The sequence below is a fragment of the Rhinoraja longicauda genome, chromosome 18, assembly GCF_053455715.1.
Source record: "Rhinoraja longicauda isolate Sanriku21f chromosome 18, sRhiLon1.1, whole genome shotgun sequence".
NCBI classification, from domain to species: domain Eukaryota; kingdom Metazoa; phylum Chordata; class Chondrichthyes; order Rajiformes; family Arhynchobatidae; genus Rhinoraja; species Rhinoraja longicauda.
In genome coordinates, this window is record NC_135970.1 from 29,768,831 (window position 1) to 29,794,752 (window position 25,922).

The window sequence follows — 25,922 nt, forward strand, 5'->3', positions numbered from 1 at the left end:
TGGAAAGTGGAAGAAAACCAAGGCACCCATAGAAAACCCATGCAGTCACAGGGAGAACATGGTCAGGATCGAACCCAGGCCTCTGGTGCTGTAAGGCACTGGGCGGCTGGCGTACAATCTAGTTAAGCTCAATATTGTACACAGTTGGAATTTAGCAATTGGCCAGCATACCTGTGGTCTCAGGGTATGAGAATCATGTAGTCTGCTGGTAAGGACAGTAGTTCCTCATTCAAGTAACCTTTCTTAATGTGCAAGGATCTGCTGGATTGCGTGAGGTGGCATGGTGGTGCAGCGGGTAGAGATGCTGCCTCACAGCGTCAGAGACGAGGGTCCGATTCTGAACTCGGGTGCTGTCTGTGTGGAGTTTCCACGTTCTCCGTGTGACCGCGTGGGTTTCCTCAGAGCGGTCGCAGAGAGAATATGAAAACTCCACACAGAAGCACCCAAGGTCAGATGCATTCAAGAGAGAGCTAGATAGAGCTCTTAAGGATAGCGGAGTCAGGGGGTATGGGGAGAAGGCAGGAACGGGGTACTGATTGAGAATGATCAGCCATGATCACATTGAATGGCGGTGCTGGCTCGAAGGGCCGAATGGCCTCCTCCCGCATCTATTGTCTATTGTCTATTGTCTAGGATCGAACCTGGGTCTCTGGCGCTGCGAGGCAGCAGCTCTAACAACTGCGCCACTGTGCTGCCCCCCTACGTCATTGAACGTAGAACAGCACAAGAACTGGCTGTTTAGTCCACAATGTCTGTGCCGAACATGATGCCAAGATGAACTGCTCTCAATCTGCCTGCACAGGATCCATATCCCTCCGCTCCCTGCGTATCCATGCGCCTACCTAAAAGCCTCTTAAATGCCTCTTAATACGAGTTTAGTTGAGTTTATTGTCACGTGTACCAAGGTACGGTGAAAAGCTAACCAGAAAGACTGTACATGATGACAATTGAGCCACCCACAGTGTACAGATACAGGATAAAGGGAAGAAAGGCTGCTGTTGGAGTAGAGATTTAAAAGAGTGGAGCGATTGTAATGCGTGATTGCAGATCCACTTCTGTGACGAGCACGCAAATAGCCGCCTGGATTAGACGCCATCTTGGATCTTGGGCTTGCAGAGATTATGTTGTTTTGCTCTGATATATGATCAGGCGCCATCAGACGTCCATTGATTATTTTATATGTCAACAGCACTTTCCGAGCTCAAAAGAATTGGGAAGAAAGAGGACACTGGGTTCACCGAAGGGTCTCCACTGAAACCCATCACTTTCCATCACCCTTTGGCATATCAAGGAGACAAACCAGTAAGTTATTAACTGAAATAATTCACTGTAAACAACATCCAGTTAATGCAGTGCATTCCTCGATCTGCAGAGGATTTTTCCACTCGTGGGAGAGTCTAGCACCAGAGGGTGCACCCTCAGAATAAAAGGACATACCTTTAGAAAGGAGAGGAGGAAGGATTTCTTTAGTCAGATCGTGATGAATCTGTGGAATTCATTGCCACAGAAGTGCTCTGGGGGTCAAGTCAATTAATATCTTTAAGGTAGAGATTGATAGGTTCTTCAATAGTAAAGTGTCAAGGGCTATGGGGAGAAGGCAGGAGAATGGCAGGTTGAGAGTGAACGGTAGACCATCCGTGATTGAATGGCGGAGTAGACTTGATGGGCCGAACGGCCCAATTCTCCTACAACTTATGAACTTATGAACTTATGGAATTAAGAACCAGAGGCTAGATAGATAGAGAGTCATAGAGTCATACAGCACGGAAACAGGCCCTTCAGCCCAACTTTCCCATGCAGACCAAGATGCCTCATCTACACTAATCCCACCTTTCTGCATATGGCTCATATCCCTCTAACCCTTTCCCATCCATGTACCCGTCCAAATATCTTCTGAATGTTGTTATAATACTTGCCTCAGCTACCTCTTCTGGCAGGTTTATGGTGAGAGGGACGAGGTTTATTACAAACGTGAGGGGCAATTACTTCACATTGAGGGAGGTGGGTATATGGAGCTGCCAGAGGAGGTAGTTGAGGCACGTGCTATAACAACATTTAAAAGACACTTGGACAGGTATATGGATAGGAAAGGTTCAGAGGGATATGGACCAAACATGGACAAATGGGACTAACCTAGATGGGGCATCTTGGTCATAGCATCTTACTGCATGGAAATTGCTTGATAGGCCGAATAGCCTAATTCTGCTCCTTCAACTTATGAACTTATGAACATGGAATTAAGAACCGGAGGCCAGAGAGATAGAGTCATAGAGTAATACAGCACAGAAACAGGCCGTTCGGCCCAACTTGCCCATGGAGACCAAGATGACCCATCTACACTCACTAGTCGGCTTAGACGGGTTGGGCCGAAGGGCTGAATTCCTGCATGACTATGACTCGAAGCTCAGGTTCACTGCGACACGGGTCTGATCTCTGACGTTGTTCCTGGTTTGTACGTACAACTTCCTGGATGGAACTGGCAGAGAGATTGAGAGTTTGCTGCAACTTTTGGGCAGGTGCATGGATCGGAAGGTGATGGGCATATGAAACGAGCTGCCAGAGGAGGTAGTTGAGGCCGGTAATATAACAGCATTTAAAAGATACTTTGACTGGTACGTGGATAGGAAGTGGTTTGAGGGATATCATCCAAATGTGGGACTATCTTAGATGGGGCATCATGGTCGGTGTGGGCAAGTTGGCCCAAAGGGTCCTGTTTCTGTGTTGTATGACTTTATGGCTCCATGGATTGATCTGCACTGTTGTACCGCAGGGGAACTAAATGAATGTCTGGGCTGCAGTCATGTCATGGAGACCTCCGTCGGAGCAGAAGTTTCAAATTGCTTGTAATTTGAAATTGGTGCTGGCTGGCTAATTTCTTGCTTTCCTCATTATTGACCTAGTCTGTCTGAAATGAGAGTGCAGGCATCATTCTCACAGACTTTACATTGTGCCCTAGTTTTATTTCTCTCGGGGAGAATTAAAATGTTACAATCATTCTGGTTGATTTCATTACTGCAAAAAAATAAAAGCTGACTTATTAACGTAAGAGAAAGACTGTGCTTAATGCCGCTCGCATGACTGCTTGTTGTTTTCCTTCAGCCCTTCCATCAACCCTACGCCCGATGTAAGGAAATGTTCGGTTTCTGCTCTTTAATACGACGCAGGAATCTGCCATTTATTGAATCGATTTGACCTTGTCTTGAGAGCATTTGATGCTGATATTAGTTGTCAGCAAAGGACGACAATTTCCAGTACTGACCTCATGGCGAAGAAATACCAAAAATAACATAGCGTGTCGAGGAAATTACAGGATGACGGATGTATTATGCCTGTGACAAAGAGATGGAAATGGAGTCATTGACTCTGAAGACTCAAAGTCCACGCTGACCATCCCATTCACACCCCTGTACGCAAGACAATTGTTCGCGAGACAATTTCCAGAAACCAATTAACCTACACACCTGCATGTCTTTGGAGAGTGGAAGGAAACCAAAGCACCTGATAAAAACCCACGCGGTCACAGGGCAAACGTACAAACTCCGTACAGATAGCACCTGTGGTCAGGATGGAACCCGGGTCTCTGGCGCTGTAAGGCAGCAACTCTACCGCTGCGCCACTGTGCCACCCCTATGGGTTTTTTTTTTGTATGTACTTTTAATTTGAGAAGTGCTCTTGTCTAAATCGAGTTAGGAAATTGCGTAATAATGAAAGAATGGATTTTTACCATTGTTATTCCAGCTCTATTTGACTATAATTTATGCTTTTTTTTCCACAGGGATTCTGCACAGACATGCCAACTGGAATCTCCATAACAAAATCAGACTATCTGCCATCTGCAACTCTACATGTTAGTACGTCCATAAATAAACGCGTTACATGAGGGACAGATTGGAAAAAAAACCCAATTCAAAGTCATCTGATTTAGCAGTTCAATGATCAGCATTTTAACTAGGAGTCACTGGATTAAGCTTCACAAAACATTGTGAATGTTGGATGTTTCAGTTTCCTTCATCTGCCTGAAGATAACTTTATTCACTGCTAAAAAAGACACAAAGTGCTGGAGTAACTCAGAGGGGTACTTCAGCACTTTGTATCTTTTCCTGTAAACCAGCATCTGCAGTTCCCAGTTTCTGCATCTTTATTCATTCCCACCCTGACTTGAGGCAGCGTGTCATTCAAGGATGATTTTGCTATCAGGCTTACGATTTTGGAGAAGGGAATTAATTAATAAGCTTTACAACGTGGGCAGGTGGGACTAGTGTTGGTCGGTGTGGGCAAATTGGGCCGAAATTGGGCCGAAGGGCCTGTTTCCACCCTGTATGACTCTACGACTCCATCTCAAGTCAAGTCAAGTCTATGACTCTATTGTGGGTTTGTCCATATCTATTCAGATTTATTGAATAATGTCAGAAGTCTATTTACGTAGACCCCTCAGATGGAAAATTGACATCCTTCTTCGCTGTTTGTTACACAGGGAGATGAATTCCTGCCGGTTATTGCCAACAAGTCTGACCGAAACACTGGTTTCACTCATCAAGTTGGACTCAATTTGGACACAGTTGTAAGTACTGGTTCGGTCAACTAATACAACTCACCGATTGCTAGGCATCATCTATCCCAATTGAATGGAATTGATAGTGTGAATTCACAGAGCCTTTTGTCCAGGGTAGGGGAATCAAGAATCAGCGGACATAGGTTAACGGTGAGAGGAGAAAGATTTAATAGGAACCCGAGGGGCAACCTTTTCACTCAGTGGGTGGTGGATATATAGAACGAGTTGCCAGAGGATGTAGTTGATGCAGGCACCATATAGTAGCATTTAAAAGACATTTGGACAGGTACATGGATAGGAAAGGATTAGAGGTAGAAAGACACAAAAAGCTGGAGCAACTCAGCGGAACAGGCGGCATCTCTGGAGAGAAGGAATGGGTGACGTTTTGGATCGAGACCCTTCTTCAGACTGGTTAGGGATAAGGAAAACGAGAGATATTGGCGATGATATGGAGACATAAAGAACAATGAATGAAAGCTATGCAAAAAAGTAACGATGATAAAGGAAACAGGCCATTGTTAGTTGTTTGTCAGGTGAAAAAGAGAAGCTGGTGCGACTTGGGTGGGGAACGGATAGAGAGAGAGGGAATGCCAGGGCTACCTGAAGTTAGAGAAACCAATAGTCATTGGGCTGTAAGTTGCCAAGCCAAATATGAGATGCTGTTCCTCCAATTTGCATTTAGCCTCACTCTGACAATGGCCAGAAAGATTTGTGTGGGAATGGGAAGGAGAATTAAAGTGCTTAGCAACCGGAACATCAGGTAGTTTCAGGTGGACTGAGCAAAACGATCGCCCAGTCCACTTTTGGCCTCGCCGATGTATGAGAGTCCACATCTTGAACAACGGATACAATAGATGAGGTTGAAGAAGGTGCAAGTGAACCTCTATGCCTAGCGTGAAATATATATTGGCAATATATATATATTTAAATTTCAACTTTTCAGCAAGAATACAAATGTTCCCTGTGCTTTAGTTAACATATTTAAATTGACCCAACTGAATGATTTTAATATTGCATTTCTGTTTGGCCGATTACTGGAAGGATTGCAGAGGTGACAGTGCAGAGGAGGTTTACCAGAATGATGCCCGGATTAGGGGATATTAGCTAAAGGGTCGGAACCTTTTGCCCAGGATGGAAACATTAAATACTAGAGGGCATGGCTTTAAGGGGAGAGGGGCAAAGCTTTAAGAGGTTTTTTTACACAGAGGGTGGTGAGTGCCTAGAACATACTGCCAGGGTTAGTGGTGGTGGCAGGTACAATAGTGGTGTTTAAGATACATTTGGATAGACATGTAGAAATGCAGGGAATGGAGGGATATGGATCATGTGCAGGAAGATAAGAATTTATCTTGGCATCATGTTCAACATGGGCGGCACGGTAGCGCAGCGGTAGAGTTGCTGCTTTACAGCGAATGCAGCGCCGGAGACTCAGGTTCGATCCTGACTACGGGTGCTGCACTGTAAGGAGTTTGTACGTTCTCCCCGTGACCTGCGTGGGTTTACTCCGAGATCTTCGGTTTCCTCCCACACTCCAAAGACGTACAGGTATGTAGGTTAATTGGCTGGGTAAATGTAAAAATTGTCCCTAGTGGGTGTAGGATAGTGTTAATGTACGGGGATCGCTGGGCGGCACGGACTTGGAGGGCCGAAAAGGCCTGTTTCCGGCTGTATGTATATGATATGATATGATATGAACACAGACATTGTGGGCTGAAGGGCCTGTTCCTGTGATGTTCTGCTCTATGTTTATCGGGCAGTACGGTGAAATGCTTGTTAATGCAACGCTATCTTGGGAAGGTTTTCAAGTGGCTTCCTGTGTGAAATTGCTTGAATTTCAATGCAGGCCTGGCTGGATCTGGCTTGGGTTCTTTGCTTGGGAAAATTATAGACAATAGGTGCAGGAGTAGGCCATTCAGCCCTTCGAGCCAGCACCGCCATTCAATGCGATCATGGCTGATCACTCTCAATCAGTACCCCGTTCCTGCCTTCTCCCCATACCCCCTCACTCCGCTATCCTTAAGAGCTCTATCCAGCTCTCTCTTGAAAGCATCCAACGAACTGGCCTTCACTGCCTTCTGAGGCAGAGAATTCCACACCTTCACCACTCTCTGACTGAAAAAGTTCTTCCTTATCTCCGTTCTAAATGGCCTACCCCTTATTCTTAAACTGTGGCCCCTTGTTCTGGACTCCCCCAACATTGGGAACATGTTTCCTGCCTCTAATGTGTCCAATCCCCTAATTATCTTATATGTTTCAATAAGATCCCCCCTCATCCTTCTAAATTCCAGTGTATACAAGCCTAATTGCTCCAGCCTTTCAAGTTAAATGTTTCTCGCTAAAAATCGCAGAGTCGCAGAAAATAATTGAATGCACCAAAATAAGGAATATACGTTCATAGATTATAGGAGCAGAATTAGGCCATTCAACCCAGAGTCTACTCTGCCATTCTACTCTGATCTATCTTTACCTCTCAAACTTATTCTCCTGTCTTCTCCCTGTAACCTTTGACACCCTGACTAATCAAAAATCTATCAATCTCTGCTTTAAAAATACCCAACAACGTGGACTCTGCAGCCATCTGTGGCAATGAAATCCACAGATTCACCACCCTCTGATTGAAGAAATTCCTCCTCAGCTCCTTTCTAAAGGTACATCCTTTCATTCTGGGGCTGTGCCCTTTGGTCCTAGACACTCCCACTAGTGGAAACATCCTCTCCACATCCACTCAATATAATCAAACTCAATTTGCAAAAATGCTAATAGATTTTGTTGCATGGGTCTTGTTGGTCAATAGATTTGTTGTGAGCCCACTGTGTCTATCTTGACAAGAGACATCTGAACTTGAGCATTGGGTAAAGATGGCACGCACTGCAGATGAGATGTTAATTGTACAATGGATCAGGTGGACGCACAGATTCTCTTACCCAGAGTAGAGGAATCGAGAACCAGAGGACATAGGTTTAAGATTTAATAGGAACACGAGGGGTAACTTTTTCACACAAAGTGTGGTGAGTGTATGGAACGAGCTGCTGGAGGAGGTAGTTGAGGCAAGTACTATCGCAACATTTAAGAAACAGGTACATGGATAGGATAGGTTTAGAGGGATATGGGCCAAAAGCAGACAGGTGGGACTGGTGTAAATGGGTCATGTTGGTCGGTGTGGGCAAGTTGGGCCGCAGGGCCTGTTTCCACACTGAATGACTGACTGACTATGACTCTATGTTTGATGTGCTTAGGGTATGATTTAGGTTTAATATTGTCACATGTACTGAGGTACAGTGGAATGCTTTGTTTTGCATGCTGTCCGATCAAATCCGATCAGACTATAGGTAAATACCATAAGTCAAATACTTAAGACAGGCTCAAGTGCAATAGGTGGAACAAAGGGGAAGATGCAGAGTGCTGGATATACAGTAGTTTTCAGCATTGTAGCGCATCAGTTCCAGAGACAAAGTCCAATGTCCACAATGGGGTAGAGGTGAATCAAACAGTACCCGAGCTTACGGAAGGACCATTCAGGACATATGTCCTCTGGTTCTTGATTTCCCCAACCCTGGTTAAAATACGTTGTGCATTTACCCTATCTATTCCCCTCATGATCTTAAACTCCGCTGCAAGATCACCCCTCATCCTTGAGGTATTTGAAAAGAAGCAAAATTAAACGACAGCAAAGTTTTTGTTGTAGAATTGTTTGAGCTAAATGATATGAAGTTGAGCAGGATAATCTTTTTGTCAATCGACGACTACCCAATTGAACAAGCAGAATTATTTTGCTTTACAGCCCAGCTTGACACAGTTTAATTATTTCATGTGGAATAAATAAATCATAATGTGGTGTTTGATGTACCAAAGGTAGCTGGAAATAAAGCTGCAATACTATCACACTCACTCTATGATGCCAGATACATTCCAGTTTTTAATCAGTTTTCAGCACCATATCCTTTTCACCGATCGCGTGCTTCCAATTCATTCATGCACACTGAAAAATGCAAGAGAAATCAAACCCAGATAACTTTGTAAAGAGCAATGTGTGCGCTTAAGGCTGTAACTGTAACACAGAAGTTGCAAATACCTTTAATGGCAGTAACTGATTTTGTTACAGCATCACAACTCCTTGTGCGCCATCTCACTGTCCACCCCAACGACAGCACTTAACACGGCAGTCATGAATACTCTACCTTATTCATTATTAATGGAATAAGCCATCTTTGAAGAACAGGCCTATTTCAAAGGAAGACACAAAAGTGCTGGAGTAACTAAGTGAGTCAGGCAGCATCTCTGGAGAATGCAGATAGGTGACGTTTAGAGCCAGGACCCTTCTTCAAACTGATCCTTGATTCTACAGGGTTATTTCAAAGTCCAGTAATGGTCCCTCTGGACGTCCAGAGTCTGAAGAAGGGTCCTGACCCCTAACGGCGCCTATCCATGTTCTCCAGAGATGCTGTCTGACCTGCTGAGTTACTCCAGCATTTTGTATCCTTTAGGTCAAGTTTACCATATAATGAGCATTTAGTGGCACTGGGCCTCTACTCGCTGGTGTTTAGAAGGTTGATGGGGGATCTCATTGAAAATTACCAAATAGTGAAAGGCCTGGATAGAGTGGATGTGGAGGGGATGTTTCCACTTGTGGAAGAGTCTAGGACCAGAGGGCACAGCCTCAGAATAAAAGGAAGTACCTTTAGAAATGAGTGAAAGAGTAATTTATTTAGTCAGAGGGTGGTGAATTCGTGGAATTCATTGGATGGCTGTGGAGGCCAAGTCATTGGGTATTTTTTATAATGGAGATTGTGGTTGAGAAGGAAAGATAGATCAGCCATGATTGAATGGCAGAGTAGACTTGATGGGCCGAATGGCCTAATTCTGCTCCTTTGACTAATGAACATATGAACTGCTCTGCGAGAGTGCCAGCAGGAAGTTATCTGCATGATGGTCGGCTCGGGAGACCTGAACTTACCCAAGCAATCAGGTGTACAGGGTGTAATCAAACCTAATCGACTTATTAATTTACCAGCAGTTAAAGCGCTAGAGAGTCATACAGCATGGAAAAAGACCTTTCCGCCCAACTTGTCCATGCTGACCAAGATGCCCCATCTCGGCTAGTCATATTTGCCTGTGCTTGGTCCATATCCCCCTAAACCCTTCATGTCCATGTACTTGTCCAAATGTCCCTTAAAATTACTGATGGGTAAATCCTGCGACTTACCTTCATTTCTATAAAGAAGTGGTAGGTTTGGCAGTGAGATTTAGCAATCACCAAGGCACCAACCTTGCCTCTGGCCGTTTGCTAAATTTTATATATTTCTCTCAAGTCTCCCCTTAGCCTCATGCAGGATGTTTCAGAGAAAACAACCCTAGTTTGAGAAGGCAACCCAAGTTTGAGAAGGCAACCCAAGCTTGAGAAGCCAACCCAAGTATGAGAAGACAACTCAAGTTTGAGAGGACAACCCAAGTTTGAGAAGACAACCCATTTGAGAAGACAACCCAAGTTTGAGAAGACTATCCAAGTTTGAGAAGACTATCCAAGTTTGAGAAGACTATCCAAGTTTGAGAAGAATATCCAAGTTTGAGAAGGCAACCCAAGTTCGAGAAGACAACCCAAGTTTGAGAAAATAATCCAAGTTTCAATATAAAAGTTATTTTTAGTGTATGTCAAGTGACTGAAACATGTCTACTCTGCATTGGAAACCCGAAATTATTCCATATCCATTGTTTCCGCCCCACTTATTTTATATCACAGTTACTGTGTTTTAAAGGACAACACTTCACTGTTCATCGAGTAAGCTTACTCAAGATCTTCCATGTCTGTGTCTGTTTTAGGTTCAGGTTTATTACGTGTACAGAGGTACAGTGAAAAGCTTTGTTTTGCATGCTATCTAATCAAACTGGACAATAAGATAGACAGTCAGAACCTTTTTCCACAGGTTGAAATGTCCAACAGCAGAGGGCACAGCTATAAGACAATAAACAATAGACAATAGACAATAGGTGCAGGAGTAGGCCATTCAGCCCTTCGAGCCAGCACCGCCATTCAATGCGATCATGGCTGATCACTCTCAATCAGTACCCCGTTCCTGCCTTCTCCCCATACCCCCTCACTCCGCTATCCTTAAGAGCTCTATCCAGCTCTCTCTTGAAAGCATCCAACGAACTGGCCTCCACTGCCTTCTGAGGCAGAGAATTCCACACCTTCACCACCCTCTGACTGAAAAAGTTCTTCCTCATCTCCGTTCTAAATGGCCTACCCCTTATTCTTAAACTGTGGCCCCTTGTTCTGGACTCCCCCAACATTGGGAACATGTTATCTGCCTCTAATGTGTCCAATCCCCTAATTATCTTATATGTTTCAATAAGATCCCCCCTCATCCTTCTAAATTCCAGTGTATACAAGCCCAATCGCTCCAGCCTTTCAACATACGACAGTCCCGCCATAAGGTGAGAGGGGGAAAGTTTAATGGAGATATGCGAACAAGTTTTTGTTTCACATAGATGGTGATGGGTGCCTGGAACATGCTGCCAGGGGTGGTAGTAGAGACATACGATAGTGATGTTTAAGAGGCTTTTAGATAGGCTGATGGAAGTACAGAGGGATATGGATCATGTGCAGACATGTGAGATCAATTTAACTTGGCATCCTGCTCAGTGCAAACATTGTGTTCTGAAGGCCCCGTTCCTGTGCTGTGTTCTATGTAATATTATACATCAATGCAATTAAGTCAGTCTCACATTCAATGGATAGAACAAAGGGAAGGATACAGAATACAGAATATAGTTCTTAGATTTTGACAGCTATGAGTGCAACTCACAGTATGCATTAAATCCATTCACTGAAAGATCAATACTAGTCATTTGGCTCATAAAGTATGCATGGATTTATTTCTTTAGTTCAGCTTTGAATCACTTCTTAGAGAAAACCATGCAGCATGTTTCTCTCAACCTCTGATTCCATTATAACTGTTTATGTCTCCCTCTAGTACAAAAAAACCCCATATAAAGCAGTCCCTGCATGACTTTAATTTGTTTTTATGCAGCTCCCAACGAAGGTTTTCCAGACGACATAGATAGGGAATGTTTTAACGTGCCATACCAACATTTTTTACATGTGTATATTGTGCTCCTACTGGGAATTTAAAAAGTGAGACGAGTACAGATTTCGGTGGATAACAATGACGCTGGTTTAATTAGTTTTAGAGATACAGCGTTGAAACAGGCCCTTCGGCCCACTGGGTCCGTGCTGATCTTATGATGAAAATCTTATGACCTGATGAGAACCCAGTACTTTACCGGCAATCTGCCAATCTCCACCATAAAAATTGGCACAAACAAGTTGGAACAGCTACTGACATTTGATTCATTCATGCAGAAAGGACAGCAAAAAATGAAGCTTTCTAAATTGATCCAATTCCTTTGACTGAACCCTGGAATCCATATCTTACGTGCATTCCTAAGCCTTTCTTTTGACCAAGATATTGATCATTACATCTTAATTCACATGTCTTTAAAGTGAAATACTGCATCAAAAGTTCATAAGTTCTAGGAGCACAATTAGGCCATTCAGCCCGTCAAGTCCACTCTGCCATTCAATCATGGCTGATCTATTCCTCTCAACCACATTCTCCTGCCTTCTCCCTATAACCCCTGACCGCTAATTAAAGGTTTAATAGGAACCTGAAGGGTTTTGCAAAAGGGATATATGGAACGAGCTGCCAGAGGAGGTAGTTGAGGCAGGTACTATCATAACGTTTAAGAGACATTTGGACAGGTTGGATAGGTTTAGAGGGATATGAGTCAAGGGTGGGAAGGTGGGATTAGTGTAGATGGGGCATGTTGGTACGAGCAGGTGGGACTAGCGTAGATGGGGCATGTTGGTATGAGCAGGTGGGACTGGTGTAGATGGGGCATGTTGGTATGAGCAGGTGGGACTAGTGTAGATGGGGCATGTTGGTACGAGCAGGTGGGACTAGTATAGATGCGGCATGTTGGTACAGGCAGTGGGACTAGTGTAGATGGGGCATGTTGGTACGAGCAGGTGGGACTAGTGTAGATAGAGCATGTTGGTACGAGCAGGTGGGACTAGTGTAGATGCGGCATGTGGGTGCAGGCAGTGGAACTAGTATAGATGCGGCATGTTGGTACAGGCAGTGGGACTAGTGTAGATGGGGCATGTTGGTACAGGCAGTGGGACTAGTGTAGATAGAGCATGTTGGTACGAGCAGGTGGGACTAGTGTAGATGCGGCATGTGGGTGCAGGCAGTGGAACTAGTATAGATGCGGCATGTTGGTACAGGCAGTGGGACTAGTGTAGATGGGGCATGTTGGTACGAGCAGGTGGGACCGGTGTAGATGGGGCACGTGGACGCAGGCAGTGGGACTCATGTAGATGGGGCATGTTGGTCGGCAGGGGCTGAAAGACCTGTTTCCACGCTGTATGACTCTGTGACCTTTTCTTAATAGCAATCGAGTGAACTTCAAAATCTTCCCGTTGATAAGATAGTGAAGCTGAAGAAGGAAGACCCAGTGGAATATCTTCATAGAACCCATCTTGATGATCCAAGCAGCATCAACACCCTAACATACACAGACAGACAGCAGAGACCAGTGCAAAACATACTGCCTGGGAACATTCACGTTGGATCTAAGGTAAGATTAGCAGTTTCTCCTTCAGTGCCGGGCTTTGTTTTCATTAATATTCCAGCTCTTAGTGTGTGGTAAGATTTGGAGTCTGCAACATTTGTTAATGTAATAGTTGTCAACCTCACAGCAAGTCTCCAGAAATATTTCCAAAACAAATGAACAATTAATAATTTTGATGATTCGGTTTAATTTAATTTAGGTTACAGCAAGGAAACGGGCCCTTCGGCCCATCGAGTTCACAATGACCATCGATCACCCGTGCACACTAGTTCTATGTTATCCCACTTTCTCATCCACTCCGTACACACCAGGTACAATTTACTGAAGGCAGTTAACCTATAAACCTGCATGTCTTTGAGATGTGGTAGGACACCAGAGCACCCGGAGTAAACCCACGCGGTCCACAGTTCACAATGATGTATCCCTCTTGGGATCACTCCACTCCCGAGCCAACAATCGGCCCATCACCCTGCCTGAGGTCATCTGTTGCTGGCCCTGATTTGTCCTGGTCTTTTTTCCTTCCAGATTACCCCCTCCCCCCCACCGCGCGCACACACGCGCACGCACACACACTCCTGACCCAAATCGTCACCTATCCATTTTCTCCAAGGCTGCTGCCTCACCCACTGAGTTACTCCAGCACTTTGTGTCTGACTTACAAATGTTTGTTTTCAATCCTAAGCCAGTATTTTTCTCCTTGTCGTTGAGCCTCAGCTTGTAGATCCTAAATGTTTTTTCAGTTCCATATCTGTCTCTCACTATGTAAATACTCAGCTATTTAAAATCAGCTATCGACTTAGACTTCCCATTCAGAGCATCTCAGCCCTCCAATTTGCTGGTCCGTGCTGGTGATGAATAATTCTCCAAGCACTCCAGCTCCATATCTGGAAACATTTTTTTGCAATGCACCCTGCAGCCATTTGAAGAGCCGAAAAGGGTAATTCACCGTCCTATGTAATGCTTGTTCAGCTTGCATCAGTCGTGCTGAATCCAATGGCCACAGCATCATTACCTCTGCTAGATTAGTCTTTCCTAGAAACTTTTTACAACCCAGAAAAAAATAAAGTTTAGATGACATTCATCATTTGATCCTTTTATAGGTGTCTGAGAATTGCTTCTGTGCTGCATAAACACACCAGCTATCAGTTTGAATTCCTATTAAGGGAATACCTCAGAAATGCATGGGTTGATTTGTATGGGTGTCAGGGGTTATGGGGAGAAGGCAGGAGAGGGAAAGATAGGTCAACCATGATTGAATGGCGGAGTAGACATGATAGGCCAAATGGCCTAATTCTGCTCATACATCTTATGAACTTATGAACTAATGCAGATATATTTTATGTTGCATGCTTGGTTATTTTTACCAAAATATTGTCTTTGCCATCTACAGTATGTATCCGAGAAATCCATTACCTTAATATTTCCAAAAGTTGCTGGGGTGACCCATATATCCGCAATGCTTATTAATAACATCTCATTAAAGTGAATGGAAAGCATCAAAACTACATTAGAAACACACTTGAAACACCATTCAATATTGTTACGTTTCCAGCGGACACAGGGAATTTCCTCACCTTTACCTTGATTTTAGGAAACCACTGGATTTACCGCCAACGAGGATGTTTTCGTGTATCCAGCCAAGAGTGTTACAGACGCAGACAGATTCCTGACAAATTATAATCTTCGGTGAGTCCAAACGTGAGACAATACACGGAAAAGTCAAACGTTTTCCCGTGCAGTAAAAAAAAGGTTGTAGATTGTAATTTTCTCCAATTTGCTAATTTTAGGTAACTAACCAATACCCCCCCCCCCCATATATTTGTTTCCCCCCCATATTTCTCCTCCCTGTGCCCCATCTGGACTTGCACACATTTCTCCCTCCCTCCCTCCCCCCTTCCACCTACATTCCTTTCTCTGGCTTCACGATTCGCATCTCTTCTATACTTATCTCACACTTGTGAGTCCTTTCATCTCTGGCCTATGTCCAATCATCTGCCTATCTTTGACCCCCCCCCCTCACATGTATCCACCGATAACTCGCCAGGCTTTGTCCTGCTACTCCTCTCTTTCAGCTTCCTTACCCCCCCCCCCCCCCCTCTCCTACCGCCTCCACTCACTTTCACTCTAAAGAAAGTTCCCTGGTAAATATGTCACCTCTTAATGTTCTCCAGAGATGCTGCCTGAACCTCTGAGTCAGAATTTAGACTTGAAACTTTAGACATACAGCGTGGAAACAGCCTCTTCGGCTCCCCGAGTCCACACTGACCGACGATCAGCCCCCCAACAATAGCACTATCCTATATCTTTGGGACAAATTACAATTTTTACCGAAGCCAATTAACTTTTAAACCCACGTGCCTTTGGGATGTGGGAGGAACCAGTGGAAACCCACGCGGTCACAGGGAGAACGTACAAACTCTGTACAGACAACGCCCGTAGTCAGGATTGAACCCAAGTCTGTGTTGCTGAAAGGCAGCAACTCTACCCCTGCACCACTGTGCCGTCCCGATGTCCCTTATCAATGTTACCCCAGTACTTTGTGTATTATTTTGTAGATTGTACTACTTTATTTTGCCAGAGAGAGACTTCTTTCACTAGTGGTGGCAATGGTGAGATGGTGGGTCTGCATTTAAATGGATGAGGTTGATACAAGGGAAATAGTGCAGCTAATTGGATGTTATTAACTAGTTATGGCTGCACAGTGGCGCAGCGGCAGAGTTGCTGCCTTACAGTGTCAGAGACCTGGGTCCGATCCTGACTACGTGTGTTGCTTGTACGGAGTTTGCATGTTCTCCCTGTGACCGCGTGGGTTTCCTCCGGGTGCTCCGGTTTCCTCCCACATTCCAAAGACATGCGGGTTTTGCAGGTTAATTGGTCCTCTGTAAACTTTCCCCAGTGTGCAGGGATGAGAAAGTGGGATTATACAGAACAGGTGTGAACGGGCGATCGATGGTTGGCGTGGGCGCGGTGGGCCAAAGGGCCTGTTTCCATGCTATGTCTCTAAAGTAAACTAAACAAAATTAGTTTAAAAAAAAAAATCATGTTTGGTTCTTTTTCAAATTTCAAAATGTCAGGTACAACGACAAGACTCCGAAAGGAGAGGACAGAGAAGGTTGGACAAGGGGAGGTATCCAGAAACAGCTGCCTGATGGTTTTATGCGAAGCACCGCCAGGCATAAGCTCGGTCCCGACTACAACATTACAGAGAGTCTTCGGCGGACTCACCCCCACGTGGCCAGGTAGGAAATGAATCACTCGTTCACCCAAACCGTGGGGACTAAATTGCCTGGTCTGTGTGATGGACTGGGCTACATCCACAACTCTCTGCAATCTATCGTGTGTCTTGGGCAGAGCTATTCTCAAACCAATCTGTGATGCAACCCGACAGTATGTTCTCCGAAGAAGGGTCTCGATCCGAAACGTCACCCATTCCTCCTCTCCAGAGATGCTGCCTGTCCCGCTGAGTTACTCCAGCTTTTTGCGTCTATCTTGAGTATGTTCTCTGGGGCTGTCTGTGAGGTGTTGGCATGCTCTCCCTGTGACGGTGCATTTGTTCGAAGCATCCCAACCCAAAATGTCGCCTCTCCCTTCCCTCCACAGGTGCTGCCCGACCCACTGAGTTCCTCCAGCACTCTGTGTTTTATGCTCAAGATTCCAGCATCTGCAGTCTCTTGCATCCTTTTGTTTATTTCTCTTTCCTTTCTTCCTTTCCTCCTTTCCCTCCCCCAACAAGCTGAGGGGGATGTGTGATGGCAATGAATCTTGTCAGAGGATCAGAACTAGAGTGGGTGGAAAAATGAACATTCGTAATCCTGTTGACTGCTTTGCACGAAAGCTGCCTGATGTTCTCGAAAGAATTAATAGCACAAAATCGCAAGTCTTAAAAATAGCCATGAATGGGGTTTTGTGGCTAATATCACAAAGTCACGGCAGGCAAAAATATCTCACCTCCTTGTTAGTATCTGATGCCCATCACAATGCTAGCGACATCGCTGATCTTTGGGGGAACATACAGAGACCAGTGAAGTCTCAGGTGCGGCACAGTGACGCAGAAGTAGAGCTGCTGCCTTACAGCAGCAGAGACCTGGGTTCACCCCTGACTACGGATGCTGTCTGTACGGAGTTTGTACGTTCATCCTGTGATCGTGTGGGTTTTCTCCGGGCGCTCCAGTTTCTTCCCACACTCCAATGATGGGCAGGTTTGTAGGTTCATTGGCTTCTGTAAATTCTTCCTAGTTTGTAGGATAGAACTAGGGATTGCTGGTTGTGGCGGACTCGGTGGACCGAAGGGCCTGTTTCTATGCTGTATCTCTAAACTAAACTAACTGGTATGATCAATCAATCAATCAATCGATCAATCAATCAATCAATTAATCAATCAATCAATCAATCAATCAATCGATCAATTGATCGATCGATCGATCGTTCAATCAATCTGTTCAATCAATTTGTTCAATCAATTTGTTCAATCAATTTGTTCAATCAATTTGTTCAATCAATTTGTTCAATCAATTTGTTCAATCAATTTGTTCAATCAATTTGTTCAATCAATTTGTTCAATCAATTTGTTCAATCAATTTGTTCAATCAATTTGTTCAATCAATTTGTTCAATCAATTTGTTCAATCAATTTGTTCAATCAATTTGTTCAATCAATTTGTTCAATCAATTTGTTCAATCAATTTGTTCAATCAATTTGTTCAATCAATTTGTTCAATCAATTTGTTCAATCAATTTGTTCAATCAATTTGTTCAATCAATTTGTTCAATCAATTTGTTCAATCAATTTGTTCAATCAATTTGTTCAATCAATTTGTTCAATCAAAGCCAAATGCCTTTTAGTTCAATAAAAAGGCACAAGGTGCTGGAGTAACTCAACTGGCAGCATCCAACTCTGGAGAACATGGGTGGGTGACATTTCAGGTCAAGACCCTTCTTCAGACTGATTGTGGTCTGGGGGAGAAAAGCTGGAAGAGAGATAGGGGCAAGACAAAGCCTGGTGAGTGAAAGGTGGATACAGGTGAGGTACATTCCTCCCTCTGTCATCACAATCTGCACCTCTTCTCTCCTCATCTCGCACTTTTTGTCTTTTCATCTCAGGCCTTTGTCCAACCACCTGCTTATCAAAAATCCCCCCTCACCTAAACTAAACTAAAACAAAGCTTTTCACTGCACGTCAGCACATGTGACAATAATAAAGTTAAACCTAGAAATATAAATCTAAACCTAAAAATCATAGAAATGTCTATAAGTTGGAAACCTCTTCTGTTTCACGAGGGCTGTTTTGCCTGTGGATTTCTTCAGTTTAGCTATATATCTGTGTGAGCAAACAGACCAGATTAAAGCTTTCAGAAGATTGTCGTAGAATCATTGTCAAGCACTGCATTAGACATCATAGCTCATAGTGTTCGCACTTTCCATGTGGGCCAATACATAAACAAAACAATTGGCTGCAGTTGCACCATTGTTTGAGGCATTGCTTTGACGCAATTTTTTCAGTATTCAATTCATGCAGAATTTTAAAGTTGTCTTTACGAAGGCTTTTAAAAATAAGTAACCTTTAGCATCCAGTGAGTGCCAGTAAGTCTGCATCCTAATAGAGCCTCTTTTAAAAACTGTTAATGTTTGTACTCGTTGTCTGTACTCCTCCTCACCTAGGCCACAGCTAACAATGGCCTGTTTTCATCATCATTGTTACTTTTTTGCATGTCTTTCATTCGTTTGTTCTATATCTCTCTACATCGCCGTCTATATCTCTCATTTCCATTTCCCCTGACTCTCAGTCTGAAGAATGGTCTCGACCCGAGACGTCACCTATTCCTTCTCTCCAGACACCCGCTGAGTGACTCCAGCTTTTTGTGTCTATCTTCAGCCACAGTCATATCTTGCTGACGTGAAGATACTTGTTGGAGATCAATTATCTCATTGCCGGGATATCACAGCAAAGGTTTCACAGGGCAGTGTTGTTCATCTAACAATATTCATCTGGTTGATCAATAGCGTGTTAATATTCGGACAGAACCGAGGGTTTTAATGTTGATTACATAACAATGCAATAGTATTGGGTTTGTTAACTTAATTAATTTTAGTTGGTTATCTATATTATATATATATATGTATTCACAGGTTTGTTATGCGTTTTTAAATTAGAATTTCATTGTTTTGCTGTCGGTAAATGTGACAATGAAACATTCTTGACCACATGATGGCACAGTGGCGTAGCTGGTAGAGTCACTACCTCACAGCGCCAAAGACCCGGCTTCCATCCCCACCTCGGGTGCTTTGCAGTGTGTGGAGTTTGCACATTCTCCCTGTGACCCCATGGGTTTCCTTCTGGTGCTCCGGTTTCCTCCCTCATTCCAAAGACGTGCAGGTCTGCAGGTTCATTGGCCCTCTGAAAACAGCTTCAAGTTTCTGGACACTCACATTTTGGAGGACCTAACATGGTCCACTAACACTGCTGCGCTGGTCAAGAAGGCACAGCAACGATTGTTCTACCTAAGAACACTGAAAAAGTCTGGTCTACCCCAACAGCTGCTGACGACCTTCTACCGCTGCACCATAGAGAGCATCCTAACGCATGGCATCCCTGTGTGGTACCTCAGCTGCATGGAGGCAGAGAGGAAAGCTCTTCAGCGGGTAGTCCATAGAGCTCAGAGGATCATCGGAACACAGCTACCAGCCTTGGAGGGCATCTACAACACACGATGCCTCAGAAAAGCCATCAGCATCCACAAAGACTCTTCACACCCCTGCAACAGTCTGTTCGAACTTCTACCATCGGGCAGACGATACAAGGCCTTCTACGCCCGCACCTCCAGACTCAGGAACAGCTTCGTCCCCAGGGCCATAGCTGCTATGAACCGGTCCTGCTGAGCCAGATGGTCACATCGCAAAGCGAACCGGCACAGATCTACTTGCACTTTATTCCGTTTCAAAACTGTTCTAATTTGTTTCTTTGGGTTGTTTAAATGAATACTGACTAGCTAATTAATTTATTGCATCGTATGGGAGGCGCATTCCCAATCTCGTTGTACCCCTGTACAATGACAATAAAGATATATTGTATTGTATTGTTCGGAGCGGACGAAAAAGTGGGATAACATAGAACTTGTGTGAATGGGTGACCAATGGTTGGCGTGGACTCGATAGTCCGAAAGACCTGTTTCCATGTTGCATCACTAAAACTAAGAGGATCTAATGTGCTCATGTACAGTACGATTTGACTTGTTAGTACGCAGAGCAAGCTTTACACTGTATCTCTGTACATTAAACAATAATAAAGTAAACTAATCTAAACTATTTTCTTTTCATGATAGGACAATAAAGTCTGTTGATGAACATCATGATGATCACACGTATGACCATAAACTACGTCCACCTGGATTGATTCTCTGAGCGTAAGTGTTGGTTCATGCACAGGGGTGAAAGGTTGGCTGGGGACAAGAATCTCAAACATGCACGATATTAAGTCGCCAATTGTAAATCAGTTATTTTTTTATCAGATTCATTAAAATGTCAAGAAAGGTTGCAACAGATCAAATTCTGATGAACAGATCTGGTGACCATTAGAAAGAATGTTCTCTTTGCACCCCTGGATCTTAGAAGGTATATGAAGAAAAGTTTATACTGGCAGTAACAGGTGGATTTGGGTTAACATATGATTAGCGTTTGAAGGCACTGGGCCTGCACTCACTGGAGTTTAGAAGGATGAGGGGGACCTCATTGAAACTTGCCGAATAGTGAAAGGCCTGGATAGAGTGAATGTGGAGCGGATGTTTCCACTAGTGGGACAGTATAGGACCAGAGGCCACAGATTCTGAATAAAAGGACGTACTTTTAGAAAGGAGATGAGGAGGAATTTCTTTAGTCAGAGGGTGGTGAATCTGTGGGATTCATTGCCACAGACGGCTGTGGAGACTGTCAATTGATATCTTTAAGGAGGAGATAGATCGATTCTTGATGAGAATAGGTATCAGGGGTAATCGGGAGTAGGCAGGAGAATGATTGAATGGCAGAGCAGACTTGATGGGCCGAATGGCCTAATTCAGCTCCGAGAACTTATGAAAATAAACAGGTGATTTAGAAAGTTAACAAACAGTATAATGGGGAGCTGGAGATTAGCCACAAGTCAGAATCTAATTGAGAGGGTTTGATAAATTGTACATTAAAAATAATGGAAACCTCAAAGTTTGAAACAGACTAGGACACTTTCTGGAGAAGCAATCACAATCCAAACTGTTTTCTGTCCATTTCTCTTGACAGTTGCTGCCTGGAAAGCTGAGTTGCTCCAGCACTTTGTTTTATTGGGATCCCTGGAGTCATTTAAGCACCAATTGCTCTGATGTCGGAATTCTTATTGTTGTTTGTGTCGTTACTTTAGACTTTACTTCAGATGTTACTTTAGAGATACAGTGTGGTTGCAGGCCCTTCGGCCCACCGAGCCCACGCCGAACCAGCAATTCTCATATTCTAGTACTATCCTGTACACTAGGGACAATTTACAGAAACTAATTGACCTACAAACCTATGTGTCTTTGGAGCGTGGGAGGACACTGGAGAAAAACAGAGAAACCCATGCGGTCATAGGGAGAATGCACAAACTCCGTACAGACATCACCTGTAGTCAGGATTGATTCCGGGTCTCTGGTGCTGTCTGCAGCAGTTTTACCGCTGCGCAACCGTGCTGCCCATTTCTGAAGACCCGGCATATTGTTTGTCCATTTCCCTCTACAGTTTCTGCCTGGTCAGCTGAGTTGCTCCAGAACATTGTATTTGGGGAGTAAGACCGCTGGAGTCATTTAAGGACCACTTGTTGTGATGTCAGAATTCCTATTGTTGCTTGTGTCAGTGAGAGAGATTTGCATGACCCTTGAAGGATTTTTAAAGAAATAATGCAAAGGAGTCTGGGCAACAGGCAAGTACAGTATATAATGCCAATGCCCAATTGGCCTTGAGGAAGTGGTAATGAACTACTTCCTGTACTTTGTATCTTCCCCATTTCTCCTCACCCCACCCATCAAATTGGCTTCCATTCATTTAGCCTCAGGAACAGCTTCTTCCCCTCTTATCAGGCTTCGGCCTTCCATAAGCTTGGGTACTGTCCGATTCACCTCTACCCCATTGCGAACTTTAGACTTTGTCTCTGGAACTGATGCGCTACAATGTTGAGAACTATATTCTGCACTCTGTATCTTCCCCTTTGCTCTACCAATTGTACTGAAGTACATCTTCTTCCCCTCTGTTATCAGGCTTCTGTTCAGTCCTTCCATAAGCTATTGTACTGTCTGATTCACTGCTAACCCATTGCGGATATTGGACTTTGTCAGTGGAATTCATGAGCTGCAATGCTGAGAACTATATTCTGCACTCTGTATCTTCCCCTTCACTCTACCTATTGTACATGAGTTTGATTTGATTGTATCTATGTATGTGATATCTGATCTGTTTGTATAGCGGCCACCTACTCTTCTATCAATTAGCTCTCAAGCTGCCACTTGCATAGATCGGGTGAAACGATAAGTTTTATGACTCGAGCAAATAACAATAACAGAGACCTTCTCGACGTTTGAGTTAGTTAGACGTTTTTATTTGAAGTCCCATAAACATATTGGCATATCTCTTGTCATCGACTGGTTATTGATTTGCTAGGTAAAATTCCATATCTTACCACAGTCTATGCGATTGATACGAACTGCCAGATTTATCTTCGGCGAAAATCTGTATTAATCTTCTTGTCAATAAGATCTACAACCGATTACATCTTGACTAATGAATCTTTTGGCGGAAACTTTGGGTGAACGTCTGTCAGCACCTTCTCGGTTCACACTTCCAGCACGTACAAAACTGCTGCCACTCTAGCCCCACCCAGCCCATATGTAAGCATTGCATTAACTCTATAGTGTCCAAACTACAGCAGGATACAAGGTAATAATAATAACATGCAAAAATAACTAATAAACGCAAAATGGCTCCTACACACCGACCCCTAATTGTTAGGTGTATAACGCGACAATTACTAATTCAAAAAAGAGGAGCCAAAGGAAAAAACTCCATACATAATCAAAAGGCATGCACTATACATTGGCGTCTAATCTATTACAGTAATTATTCAACCAACAAAATCTTCAGTCCATGTTAAGTCAAGTATCAGCTTCCAGTAGCAGACATATCTTGGATAGCATGCACATCAAAGGTCATCCTTGGTACACGTGACAATAATAAAGCTAAACGTAAACCAAGATGTCAATGGGAGTAGAAATCAGGGAAAAACACTGACATTTTCCCTGTGTAATAAGAGTAAACTACTCCAATATATTTCAAAAGGACCCGAAATGCTGGAGTGACTCAGTGGGCCAGACAACATCCCTGGAGTAAAGGAATAGGTGATGTTTCACATCGGAATCCTTCTTCAGAGTGAAAGATAGAGGTGTGGAGGGGTGGGGGGGTGGAACAGGGAGCTTGGTATTAGCTCAACATTTCTTTCCTTTTAAGTAAACCTTTCAGAAAGTTTTTGCTTCTCCTGTCCAAGATTTTACAACCGGTTTGGCAATAATTTACAGCCTGCACATATTCTGCAGTTGCTGCTTGACTTTACGCCGTTGTTATTCTTCTGTTTTGCAGGATGACCTTTTGATTTCTTTGCAGTGTTGTAAAGTTTTGCAAGAAGTTAAAATTTACCATATTTACTCTAAAAGCGTCTCAGCTGAATTAATTATTCCACGTACAATTGTGAACACTTGTGGATTGTACTATCTGCTCTGGATTCCGTAACCAAACAAGCTGCTCATGCATGCCCTTGATATAAGCTTTACAGTAAGATCAGCTCAATGGCATAGATTTTAAACTGCGCCACATTATTATTGTCAGATGTCAGTTCCTAGGAGATTGTCTCTGTTGTTTAGTCTGGTTTACAGATACAGCGCGGAAACAGGCCCTTCGACCCACCAAGTCCGCACCGACCAGCGATCCCCGCACACTAACACTATCCTACACACACTAGAGACAATTTACAATTTTACCGAAGCCAATTAACCAACACACCTGTACGTCTTTGGCGTGTGGGAAGAAATCGAAGATCCCAGAAAAAACCTACGCAGGTCACGGGGAGAACGTACAAACCTCATATAGACAAGCACCCATAGTCAGGATTGAACCTGGGTCTCTGGCGCTGCAAGGCGGCAACTCTGTGCCACTGTGCCATCCTTGTTCATCAGAAGAAATGTAGTCAAACAGACATCTCACTGATGAATCCTCATGGCAGAAGTAAAATTAACTATTAACTAACGCTTTAATACTTTGGGCAACAAAGTTGTGCAGTGGATAGAGCTGCTGCCTCACAGCGCCAGAGACCCGGGTTCCATCCTGACCTCGGATGTTGAGTTTGCATATTCTCCCTGTGTTTCCTCCAGGTGCTTCCAATTCCTCCCACGACCCAAAGATGTACATGATTGTGAGTTAATTGGCTCTCTGCAAATTGTCCCTGGTGTGCAGGGAGTGGATGAGAAAGTGGGCTAGCATAGGACTCGTGGTCAATGGTTGGCGTGGACTCGGTGTGCCAAAGGGCAAAGTTCTAAACTAAACTAAATATTTTGCAGACTGCAGCTACAAAGTTTGGAATTAACACAAAGATGAAGTTAGAAGCTGAAATATCATATGCACTAACATAACTTGATTGATTGATTGATTGAAAGGTACAGCATGGAAGCAGGCCCTTCGGCCCACTGAGTCCAGGCCGACCATCGATCACCCGCTCACACTAGTTCTATGTTCTCCTGCTCTCTGATTTACTTCCTACACTCTGGGGGCAAATTTGCAGAAGCAAATTGACCTGCAAACTTGCTGGTCTTTGAGATATGGGTGGAAACCGGAGAACCCGGAGGAAACCCACACGATCACAGGGAGAACGTGCAAACTCCACACACACAGCAGACTTTTGCCACGCTAGTATTGTTTTAATCAGGAATTCTGTAGTATTTAACAATGATATATTTTAAAAGTTTTGGGCCTCAGTAAACAGTACATATGGTTCAGTACACTGTTATAAACTCATTTAATGAAGCATGAAATTTCAAGTTCTTCTAGTGTGTGTAGTTTGCTATTGTCATGAAATTCACATTAGTTCACTGATTTCTGTAGATTATGCAGCAGTGTGTTCAGTATCAGGGAAAAGCATCAATGGAACAGCGTCATCTGTTTTTCTCTTTTAACTGTGCATGGGCATACTCCAGAGATTCTCGCTACTCTGTTTAATTTACAGATACATGTGGAAACTGACCCATCGAGTCCTCGCCGTTCATCGCTCATCCATTTACATTAGTTCTATGTTATCCCACTTTCTCATACACACCTTACAATAGACAATAGGTGCAGGAGGAGGCCCTTCGAGCCAGCACCGACATTCAATGTGATCATGGCTGATCATTCTCAATCAGTACCCCGTTCCTGCCTTCTCCCCATACCCCCTGACTCTGCTATCCTTAAGAGCTCTATCCAGCTCTCTCTTGAATGCATTCAGAGAATTGGCCTCCACTGCCTTCTGAGGCAGAGAATTCCACAGATTCACTACTCTCTGACTGAAAAAGTTTTTCCTCGTCTCAGTTCTAAATGGCCTACCCCTTATTCTTAAACTGTGGCCCCTTGTTCTGGACTCCCCCAACATTGGGAACATGTTTCCTGCCTCTAACGTGTCCAACCTCTTAATAATCTTATACATTTCGATAAGATCTCCTCTCATCCTT

At 43.8% G+C, this 25,922-nt stretch overlaps 1 protein-coding gene across 6 annotated transcripts in view; it reads left to right on the top strand.

Annotated features, from left to right (window-relative positions):
* saxo4 (stabilizer of axonemal microtubules 4) overlaps positions 1–25,922 on the top strand; it is a 74,894-nt gene that overhangs the window by 23,346 nt on the left and 25,626 nt on the right. For 5 of the 6 annotated variants that reach the window (XR_013548419.1, XR_013548418.1, XR_013548417.1 and 2 more), the window contains exons 8-14: positions 1,190–1,302; positions 3,776–3,847; positions 4,475–4,561; positions 13,004–13,189; positions 14,775–14,869; positions 16,258–16,422; positions 20,502–20,582. Coding sequence is in view for 3 of the 6 variants with exons in the window: in XM_078414835.1 (XP_078270961.1) it covers positions 1,190–1,302; positions 3,776–3,847; positions 4,475–4,561; positions 13,004–13,189; positions 14,775–14,869; positions 16,258–16,422; positions 20,502–20,580 (797 nt within the window). In the remaining 3 variants the exon portion in view is untranslated. Of the gene's footprint in view, positions 1–1,189; positions 1,303–3,775; positions 3,848–4,474; positions 4,562–13,003; positions 13,190–14,774; positions 14,870–16,257; positions 16,423–20,501; positions 20,583–21,447; positions 21,536–25,922 lie in introns of those variants that run through there. The other variant, XM_078414837.1, reaches the window with a different exon arrangement.